Genomic DNA, 11,462 nt, shown 5'->3' with positions numbered 1-11,462 from the left:
CTCGGAGCAATGGTCTATACCCCCTGGTCTGGCGCCAGATCGGTTTGCCAGAAGCTCAGACATACATGAACCGTGCATGGGCCAGCTGTAAAGGGCCACACTGTGCTGACCCAGTGATGAGCCAGAACAGTGTTTCCACTATGGAAACAGGAGCACCTATGAAAAAAGTCAACTGTAGAAGTTAAGATGGGGTGTGACAAAGGTCTTATTTAGGGGGGGTTGTGCTTTAGTCAGGCTCTCTCCTTTAATCAAGCCATACTAAATGCCATACACAGGCTATAATTGACTAAGATAAAATAAAAACAAGCATAAAGTTTTCTGCTTTTTTATTATTAAACTGCAAACCATGTGAGGCAAATGCGTGTATGAACAATGCAGTCAACATTTGGAATATGTGAACAATGCAGTTAACAAGAAACTGTAAACTGAAAAAAAAAGTAGTGCTTTTTTGCTGAAGTGACGGTCCTCCCTCGCCAAAATTTAACTCACAGAATTTGACGTTCCGAGTCAACAAATCTCATCATGTCCATTATACATTTCCGATGTGACAACTGTGAGTCACAAAGAACTGTACCAGGAGACCCTCATCCACGTAGCTCGCACCTCCCTCAGAACCAAGGTTCACGCAGAGATGGCAGACCTCCTCCACGAGGCTGTTGTAGATGCTGTTCTGGCCATTGTCAGAACAGAACTGATGAGATCCGAGTCCTGAAATCAAAGCAAACATAAGAATGTTGTTCTTTAGTCAAGTGGCTTAATTATTGGTAAAATAGTAAATAAATAAAAACCTGTGTAAGAAAAGAGGGGGGAAAACGCAGCATCAAAGTAAATTTATTATTTAGGCTTGTATACCCAAGGGATGCGGTGACCTAGTGGTTAAGAGGGTCAGGCTTGTTACCGAGAGGTTCCCAGTTCGACTCCCCAACACGACACTAGGTATGAAAATCACCGGGTGATTAACAATCCTGCAGGGTCTGGCAAGAAATAAGTTACTGCAACTTAGTCCAAACCCTGGGTAAATAACGATTTCTTCCTCTTCCTCTTCCCAGGAGTATTTATTTTTCTATGTAAAAAGAACTTTGTATGTACTTTATAAATAAAGCACTTAAAAACTTAAGCTAGTGATGGTACACCATATTATCAATATTGGCAGACATCTTAAGTAGTATATTAAAACACAATTCCTACATACTGTAGGCTATATGGGGGGGGGGGGGGTAAGTAATTTTTGGTGGTGCTACCTACTGAAAAGTTAAGTGGCACCAGTGAAAAAGTTACGTCTGGAGCCGTGACCCCATCCCAGAACTAACTGTATCTACGTAAACACACCATGTCTTTCTAGACAAGACTCACTCTGCATTGGAGCTCCTTCACATGCGCCTGTCTCTGTCTCTTCTGCCCCCACCTCCACCTGACGCTGAAGCCCTGAAATCAAAGCAATCATGAGAATGTTTCTTCAGTAATGTGTCTTAATTATCAGTGCAACGGTAAATAAAACCGCAGTAAGGAAAAATAAATCCATTTTGTTTAGAACAAGAATTTGGAACTAAAGATGAGATGTGGTCATGACCAAAAGCACAAGGTCACAGGTACAAGCATAGATATAAATACCTAGATGCCTCATCCGGCAATGGCCGATGGACATTCTCAGTAATTAGCATACATGGTCGGCATTTTTGTTTCTTGGAGAAACTGGCCAATCACCGCGGGTCTTTCCCGTCACATGACAGAATCTACGGTGCGCTTGATGTGCTGCAGCACCATGCCCTGAGTGCACTGAAGAAACAACCCCAGAAGTCCCTGGAAAAACAAGGCTTTGATTGGCCTGTAGTGTCGCGGCCCATTGTAAAACAATAATGGATACTTCCGTGTTACTTCCTTGTAGCCGTCAAGGAAAATCTCACAAGGAAGTGTCATACATCACGTGGTTGCGTCCATAGAGATGCGCCATGACACTTTCGGTGGCATAACATCTACCAGAAGTTCAGTGAATACATTGCAGTGGATGAGAGCCTTCTGGACAGCTCGTATCAAACATTATTTTCTGAACGAATGCAACCTTTGTGTTTTGTCATGAGCTCAAAGACTGGAGTCCTCATGCACGCGCAGTCATTATCATACCTTCAGTGTAGAGTAGGCTATTATTTTAGAACACACCCCTCTAATTCCTCTTATTCTGATCAATCTGATTTTCTCATTTTCGTTGCAAGTTCAATATATTTCGCCTTCACATCTGCACAACTTGATGTAAAATTGTTTCTAAAACAGCCTGTTTGAAACAATTTGTCTATAGCGCCGCTGATACTGTACAGTATCAATTAGACTATCTTAGATTTATTCAATCATTTGACATTATATCTTAAAATCTATAGCCTAGTTTGACTATCGACCCAACACTAATACTGATGAGCTCAGCCACTTATCATTATTCTACTGATGCTCTGCGAAGAGATCAAACGTGACATGTTTAGCCTAGATGTTGGTCCGATCGTTAAAGTTGATATTTGAATTAAAACGTTACTTTGTTTAGCTGAACATAAGCTGGCATATATTGCAGCTGTTCTGCAAAAAGGAATGGTCAAAACTACCCAAAAATATGTGAGCCAAACTTGTGGAAACATATTCAAAAATACTTTTTTCAATAGGGCTGTAACATAAGAAAATGTAGGAAAAGTGAAGCATTCTGAATACTTTCCGGACTGACTGTACGTAAACACCCCATCTTTCTAGACAAGACTCACTCTGCATTGGAGCTGTTTGAGAACCCCCTGTCTCGGTCTCTTCTGCCCCCACCTCCACCTGACGCTGGAGACCTGAAATCAAAGCAAACATCAGAATGTTTCTTTAGTCATGGGGCTTGATTCTCGGTGCAATGGTAAAAAAATAAATAAATAAAATAAAATGCAGTAAGGAAAACTGGAGGGAAAAAAAAGAAAAAACAAATCCATATTGTTTAGAAGAAGAACTTGGAATTTAAGATAATTTAAGCTCAGTTATTAATGGCCAGACAAGACCCCTATTCCAGAATGAACTGTATCAATGTAAACACACCATCTTTCTAGACAAGACTCACTCTGCATTGGAGCTGTTTGAGAACCCCCTGTCTCGGCCTCTTCTGCCCCCACCTCCACCTGACGCTGGAGACCTGAAATCAAAGCAATCATGAGAATGTTTCTTTAGTAATGTGTCTTAATTCTCAGTGCAACGGTAAATAAAACAGTAAGGGAAAATAAATCAATTTTGTTTAGAACAAGAATTTGGAACTAAGGATGATGTGCTCTGTGCTGAAGTGTGGGTCATGACCAAAAGCATAAGGTCACAGGTACAAGCAGCCGAAATGAGTTCAGTCACCCGAAAGACTTGGAGTACTGCTACTGCTCACTTCTTTGTGTCATCATTTCCAATTTCACTTGTTTATCCTGTATGAGTCATCTCTGATTGGATAACATTGGTATCTGACCATAACATGCATGTTCTGTTTACTAAACACCTGGAGAGACAGGGAGACCCCTGTTACTGAACACTTCATAGTAATTATTGCCATCCGAATATAGATATGTTTATCTTTTAATAAACAAAATCACTTACTGCACAATTCTTTAAAAAATAGCAGTAGCTATAGAATAGCAGTGTTCCTTCATGATTGACTAAATTAGCTTCTCAATTCTATATTGTATGTCCCAGCAAAGTTGTTAGAAGCCAATTTAAGATAAGGGTTAGCATTAAACAACAAACAAAAAGGGTTTTGTGTGTGTGTCTTCCCCGAGTAGAACTGAAATTCTTACCAGTTGGATTTTGAGGTCGGGGCTATTTTGTAGCCGCTCCTCCAGGTTTTCTAGGGATTGGGTATCAGCTAATGGCAGCAGATTTGGTTCAACACCTATGAGAATGAGAAAAGCTTTATCACATCACAGGTTTGCAGGTGTAAAACAGTGGGTGTATTTCCATAAAGAAAGGGAAGAAGATGGAGCAAGGGGAAGAGAGAGAAGATACATTTTAAAAAACAACAATGCATCTACATATTTACACAAGAATAAAGTAACTTTATTCTTTTAAGCCTTAGTCAATTTAAGACATTTAATGAATAGAGTAACATCCTCGCCTTTATTCCAACAGTCGATTCATTTGTGGATTATACAGTGAGCTGCACGTTTTAATTTTTTTCCTCCTTTTTAAAAAGGCAGTGAGCTTGTAGATCGGCGGTAGTGACGTGGCGCATCTAGTGAAAGCCGGAATTACACAATTTACATGTAAATAGGAAGTAAACGAGGGGGGGGAATGGCGTTCGGCCACAGATGGGATTAAAGCACTTCTTTATTGAAAAATATGAACTAATACATTGCACAAATACTCTGGACACCTACTTAACATTTGGGGCAAGCACCTTATGTTTTGCATTTCTACATGTTTGGAGACATACAGCTCCAGGTTTTACCGGTGACATTTCAGGGCAAACTGGGGGTGTGGTCACTAAGACTCTCGTAGATACGAAAGTAAAAGTCAGATTTGATAAAATACATATACGATAGTCTTGATCTAAGGCTTTAGTGAAGCCACACTTTAGAGCGTTTGTCACCACGGTCCATATTTCAGTGACAGCATGCCTGTTGCTCACTCGCATCTAAACGCGGTGTGTGTGCGGTGCAGCGTAAATGAGTCACGCAGTCAAGTTAGATAAGTCCTAACAGATAGTCAAATACGTCTTTGATGATATATATGCCTTGTTTGAACGATTATTAGCACTCCAAGGAAAAAGATGCAGCGCAGAGATGCAACAGAATCAACCAGATTGAACTTACTTGCTGTGAAAATAACAGCTGCTGATCAGACAGTAATGAACTTCTCCCATGCGCTGGAGTCATACAACCAATGACAATCACAGCCCTGCAAGGAAAGAAATGTTTGATTAACTAACAATACAGTATATTCAAACTCTAATTTTGTTTACAGTTGTCATATTACAATTCACCTTAAAATAAGTTATAAGTAGCTATATCATATCAGTGGTTCTCAAAGATTTCCATGTAAATTGTATTTGGCTTCAGATTTGAAAAGGTTGTGCGCCAAGGAACCCCACAAGAGAAGTGTATTTACACCTGGAGGAACCATCTCTAGAAACCCACTTTAAGAACCAACACATTAAATGTACAGTGGTTCTCAGGTGGGGTTCAGCAGGGACCCTCAAGATTCCAAATGGACCCTTACAGGCCTTTAACTCTGAGAGTACCAATTGAACCAAATGGACCCTTACATATCTGTAACTGTGAGTGTACACATGTAACCAAATGGACCCTTACATATCTGTAACTGTGTACACATGTAACCAAATGGACCCTTACATATCTGTAACTGTGAGTGTACAAATGGAACCAAATGGACCCGTACAGGTCTGTAACTCTTACAGATCTGTAAGGGTCCATTTGGTTCCATGTATACTGTCAGTTACAGACCTGTCAGGGTCCATTTGGTTACATGTGTACACTCACAGTGTACAAATGGAACCAAATGGACCCTTACGTGTCAGTAACTCAAGAGTGTACCAATGGAACCTTACCTTTGACTTGCTTATTAAAAGTCCCCCCTGGCCTACAAAGCCCTGCAATATAAGTAAAATAAATATAGATTATTGAGGCAACTTCATGATAAACAGTAGAAAAGGCCACACACCTATGTATTCTATATACAAAAGGCAAGATACTTTTGTTTTAATAGCATGTTGTCTTTTAAAACGTCCAAACAAACGGTTTGTGTTTACAAGGAAATACCTGTTACACTACAGGCTAACTAACCAACAGAATCTTACATTATGTGCAGCATATGTTGAGTCCAGACGTGATCTAAATAATTATAAATGCATAAACATACCTCTTTTTGCTGTTCTGTGTTCTGTCGACGTCTCCCAAAGACAATCTCAGTCACAGCTGCTGCTGATTAGACCAGCTGAGCTGGTTATCCCATGCGCTGGAGTCATGCAACCAATGAGAGCACAGGACACGGGGGTGTGTTCTGAGGGACGACCAATGAGCGCAGGTTTTATCGGTTGTCAGGGAAACCATCACGACCAATCACCGCAGGCTCTTGTCTCTCAGGCAATGGGAATAGAGTTGGAGGGTTTTCATTTTTTGGCATCAAAATATACTTCAGTACTCAAAGTAAAAGTACTCATTATGCACAATGTCCCATTTTACAAGTTATCATGTGTATAAAATCCTTTGGAAATAGCAGATCTACAAGCTCACAACGCGTCACAAAGCGATGTGTTGTGAGCTTGTAGATCACAGTGGTGTAAAGTTAATAAGTGTATTTACTCACTGTACTAAAGTAACATTTTTAGGTATTTTTTTTTTACTGGAGTATTTCCCATTCTCAATACTTTTACTTCTACTCCACTACAACTTAGAGACAAATAATGTACTTTTACTCCACTACAATTATTTGAAAACTTTATACTTAGTTACTTTGCAGATATAAATTATAATGAAAATAGCAGATCTACAAGCTCACAACGTGTTGCATTGGCACCGTGTTGTGAGCTTGTAGATCTGCTATTTTCAAACATTTTAGTACTTTTACTATTGATACTTTAAGTATTTTGATGCCAATACTTTTGTACTTTTACTCAAGTAACAATTTGAACACAGGCCTTTTACTTATAACAGAGTAAAAGGCTCTGTCATGTCATTTAACTGGGTACCCCTGGAACCCCCTCAACCCAGTTTGAAGGGTCCTTGATGATCTGCCTTACTTTTTACTGCATGTAGAGACACATATTGGTGTGGTGGGTGATTTTTTTTTGTGATGTGTTGAATGTGAGAACTGATTCAATACTGTTAAACTGTCCTTGTTATTAAAATCATTCAGACTCCTCAGGAGGAACATGCACTTTTGGGTCTTATACTGACACTCAGCTTCAGGGAGAACCATGCATGTCCACAAGTGGTCAGAGAGCGCTTGTCACCTGCATATTTAAAGAATGACAGTCCATTGTTATTGCATGTGATTTTGTTTGTGTTTATGGAGAAGAGAATGTGGCAAGACACCCTGTGGGACCCCGGTATTTAAAACAATATTACAGGATGTCAAACCATTACATGCTGGAGTCTGTCTGAGTTACAGACCCATGTGGAAACCCCTCAAAGGAGGGTTTTGAGTTTTGATTTATTCATAGTTGACAGCCAATCAGGAGTCCAGTCCCACATGTGTGGGTTCTCAAAGCCTGTTATGGAACAGGTGTTCAAACTCTGAGTCATGTGTCATTTTTTACAGAGACAGCCGTGTTGCAGTGCCGTTTTGGAGTATAAGAATTACATATTTTCATAAGGACTTTGTTGCTTAGCTCATGTACAGCTGATGTTCAGGATACTGGCAAGTGCATGTGAGTATCAGTTCCACGTACAGTTCCATTGGAGAGTGTCTGCACTACTGTTTCTTCTTCAGGAGTGTTTGTCATCACTGCCATTCACTTTGCTGCATTATCCACGTTACATTCGTGGTGAACGGCTTTGTGCAATGGAGCGAGGTGGGCCACCTCCCACTCAACCCCGGCAAGACTAAGGAGATGCCGGTGGATCCCCGAAGAAGCAGGAAAGGTCCCACCAGTACCCAGCATCATCAAAGGAGAGTCGGTGGAGCTGGTGGACAGCTACAAATTCCTGGGCGTGCACCTAAACAGCTCGCTTGACTGGTCCGATGATGCCAATGCACTGCACAGCAGAAGAAAGAGCAAGCTCTTTTCACTCAGAAGGCTCAGAGGGTTTGGGGGGGCGGGCAGGATCGTGGGTGCCCCCCAGGAGGGGGTGGAAGAGGTTGCCATGGTGCGAAGAGCAAAGACATCCACATCCAAAACACAGCCAAATCTGGCAAACAGATCTGGCCCAGATCTGGCTCACTTATGGCAAGCCGGTTCCGGCATGACAAAAAAACGGACCGTGCGAGGCACCGCGCTACGGGCGCTAAACTGTAGTCAAAATAAACTAAACTACGTCGCTACTCACATAAACAAAGGTTCTTATGCGTCCTTCAATGTCGGAAAGTGTCAGAACTCTTAGCACATCCCCATTGACTTTCAGTGGTAGTGTGCTGAGTTCCGACATGACATGGTAGTTCCGACATGGCATGGTTTGTTTTCTGCTCAAAATAGTCTATTTTACAGTGTGGGTGGGGTGCTGAGAGGTTACCCACCCCGGAGAATACACTTTCAAGGTCCACATGTCGAAGAGTCCTTGAGCAAGACTCTGAACCTTATTGCTCCTGGTACGCAGGTTGCTGCCTTGCAGCCTTTTTAATCCAAGGGACTTGGATAAAAAAGGTGCCATATAAATGCACCATTTACCATTTAGGATTCAACACATCCAAGCCAAAGAGACCCCATATATGGATATAGCTGACCTGTTTTGACATCACAGTGTGACTCAACCAGCTCAGCAGAAGGGTATACATGCCAAAACGCCCATGTGCAAGGGCTCATGTGCATGCACCCATGTGCGCGAGATCGCCCTTTAGGGCTTGTTAATTATAAGGCTAATCTGGGCCAAATAAGCCCATAAACACATGCAGGCCAGATAGAAGTAAGGCTAACCTGTGTGCCAGATACAAAAATGATAAATGAAATGAACCCAAAACACATGTGGTCCAGATACAAAAATGCATAACGTGGGCCAAATGAACCCAAAACACCTGTGGGCCAGATACAAAAATGCCCAATGTGGGCCAAATGAACCCAGAACACATGTGGGCCAGATACAAAAATGTCTAATGTGGGCCAAATGAACCCAAAACACCTGTGGACCAGATACAAAAATGCCCAATGTGGGCCAAATGAACACAAAATACATGTGGGCCAGATACAAAAATGCCTAACGTGGGCCAAATGAACCCAAAACACCTGTGGGCCAGATTGTAAAATGCCTAACGTGGGCCAAATGAACCCAAAACACCTGTGGGCCAGATACAAAAATGCCCAATGTGGGCCAAATGAACCCAGAACACATGTGGGCCAGATACAAAAATGTCTAATGTGGGCCAAATTAACCCAAAACACCTGTGGACCAGATACAAAAATGCCCAATGTGGGCCAAATGAACACAAAATACATGTGGGCCAGATACAAAAATGCCTAACGTGGGCCAAATGAACCCAAAACACCTGTGGGCCAGATTGTAAAATGCCTAACGTGGGCCAAATGAACCCAAAACACCTGTGGGCCAGATACAAAAATGCCCAATGTGGGCCAAATGAACCCAAAACACATGTGTGCCAGATACAAAAATGTCTAACGTGGGCCAAATTAACCCAAAACACCTGTGGGCCAGATACAAAAATGCCCAATGTGGGCCAAATGAACCCAGAACACCTGTGGGCCAGATACAAAAATGTCTAATGTGGGCCAAATGAACCCAAAACACCTGTGGACCAGATACAAAAATGCCCAATGTGGGCCAAATGAACACAAAATACATGTGGGCCAGATACAAAAATGCCTAACGTGGGCCAAATGAACCTAAAACACCTGTGGGCCAGATTGTAAAATGCCTAACGTGGGCCAAATGAACCCAAAACACCTGTGGGCCAGATACAAAAATGTCCAATGTGGGCCAAATGAACCCAAAACACCTGTGGGCCAGATACAAAAATGCCTAATGTGGGCCAAATGAACCCAATCTATACTCGGCCCATATGCGGCTTGCCATCATGTAACCGGTGCCATCATTGCCAGACCTGGCTCACATCCGGTCCACATACCACTTGCCGGAGTGATATTCTGCCGGAGGTCTGCCAGACTGCCGGAACGAAAACGGCATTTGGGCCAGACCAGTCTGCATAGGTTTTGCTATGTGGGAACAAGTAGGCCAGGCAAAGAGGAAGGGTAGTGTTTCCTGAAGAGGTGGGTTTTCAACCTGCGGTGAAAGATGGGCAGTGACTCTGCTGTCCTGACATCAGTGGGGAGTTCATTCCACCACTGTGGGGCCAGAACAGAAAAAACCCCGAGGTGGCAGACCGAAGTGGTCGGGCAGGGGTGTAAGCATCGACCATAGCCCGGAGGTAAGAAGGAGCTGTTCCTTTCACTGCCCTGTAGGCTAGCACCAGGGTTTTAAACTGAATGCGAGCCGCTACAGGGAGCCAGTGTAGAGAACGGAGAAATACACACACGCGCGCGCACACACACACACACACACACACACACACACACACACACACACACACACACACACACACACACACACACACACACACACACACACACACACACACACACACACACACACACACACACACACACACAATTTATTATTGTCCAATGTCCACACAAAAGGAAATGTAGGCCTATACAAGGACACAAATATTACGGTGCACAAGGTTACATCCACAAAGTCGAGGCATAATGTCTTCATGATACAACAAGCATGTCATGTGACCCAGCCCTCCATGGAGACCAGCAGCAGTGTCTCCGCATGGCGGCTGACAATCATAGCAGAGACAGCACAACACTCTGCCAGCCCTCCTGCCTCCTTTCTGGGCATCCCGAGTTGTGGAAACCCACTCTAACAACCAGTCCTACGGGCATATCCCAGGCTGGACCACCAGAGGAAACAAAGTTCCCATAGTCCACTCCCGTCCGGTGTCAAAGTGCTCTCCATAGCTGATCCCATGAGCCCAAAAGTTCACCCATTGTCAGTCTTGTAAAATAAACCAAGTACATTTACTCGAGTACTTAACTTAAGTACAATTTTGAGGTACTTTTACTTTACTGGAGTATTTCCAATTGTCTATACTTTTACTTCTACTCCACTACATCTCAGAGGTAAATATTGTACTTTTACTCCATTACTACTCAAGTAAATCTTCAAGTCCGGACTTTTACTTGCAACAGTATTTCTACATTGCAGTGTTGATGCTTTTACTTAAGTAAAACATTTGAGTACTTTTTCCACCACTGCTCATTGTTATTCCGCAGCTAGCGGACACACCGCTAGAAGGCCGCCGGGTCCCTACCGGGGTGGTAGTTAGTTACACCGCCTTTCTTCCCGGTATAGCCGCTCACGGGAAGGGCCACCAGGCAGCGTGGGCTGTCGGTATACTCCATAAGTGATACGGTCTCCAAACAATAAGGGGAAGGGGGGACCAGGCCACGCCCTATAGGGATGCCTAAGCTGCTCCCCCCTCCCTAACTAACAAAACCAAGTTCTACTGAACTAAAAACTAAACGAAAAGAGAGAACTACCGGCCATCTCCAGGCCAAACTAAAGTAAACTAAATGACTTAAAGAACAAGGCTTTCTAGCCTAACTAATCAATGGTGTGGGTTCTGAGCTGTTGCTGGGTCTCTGTCTGAGTGGAACTGAATCTGGCTTTTATAGAGGCTTGTAATTGGGGCGGCAGCAATCCCAGATCAGCTGCAGGTGTGCCAGCCTGGGTGAGAGGAGAGACAGTGGGGGTTAGTGATTGGTTGAGGGAATGATGTCA

The 11,462-nt window shown here is 43.0% G+C and overlaps 1 protein-coding gene across 1 annotated transcript; it reads right to left on the bottom strand.

Moving 5' to 3' along the window:
* Positions 1-311: 311 nt before the first annotated feature.
* LOC311063710 (uncharacterized protein) lies at positions 312-5,961 on the bottom strand. Its single transcript, XM_084083261.1, has 8 exons — positions 5,866-5,961; positions 5,555-5,596; positions 4,800-4,884; positions 3,786-3,880; positions 3,074-3,145; positions 2,742-2,813; positions 1,354-1,425; positions 312-708 (listed from the first exon to the last, which is right to left on the bottom strand). The coding sequence occupies exons 5-8, from the start codon at positions 3,078-3,080 to the stop codon at positions 530-532; spliced, it is 330 nt and encodes a 109-aa protein (XP_083939387.1). The 5' UTR covers positions 3,081-3,145; positions 3,786-3,880; positions 4,800-4,884; positions 5,555-5,596; positions 5,866-5,961; the 3' UTR covers positions 312-529.
* Between the last annotated feature and the right edge of the window lie 5,501 nt (positions 5,962-11,462).

This window comes from Gymnoscopelus microlampas (genome assembly GCF_963454915.1).
Source record: "Gymnoscopelus microlampas genome assembly, chromosome: 16".
Taxonomy (NCBI): domain Eukaryota; kingdom Metazoa; phylum Chordata; class Actinopteri; order Myctophiformes; family Myctophidae; genus Gymnoscopelus; species Gymnoscopelus microlampas.
Note: the sequence above shows the minus strand (reverse complement) of the source record. Positions and strands in the feature narration are given on the sequence as shown.

Bases quoted from the DNA above. Each gene is read 5' to 3' on its own strand.
- LOC311063710 (XM_084083261.1), bottom strand. The intron at 1,426-2,741 runs GTGAGTCTTGTC...CTTTGATTTCAG, and splicing joins TCAAACAGCTCCAATGCAGA to GGCTTCAGCGTCAGGTGGAG. The intron at 709-1,353 runs GTGAGTCTTGTC...CTTTGATTTCAG, and splicing joins TGAAGGAGCTCCAATGCAGA to GACTCGGATCTCATCAGTTC.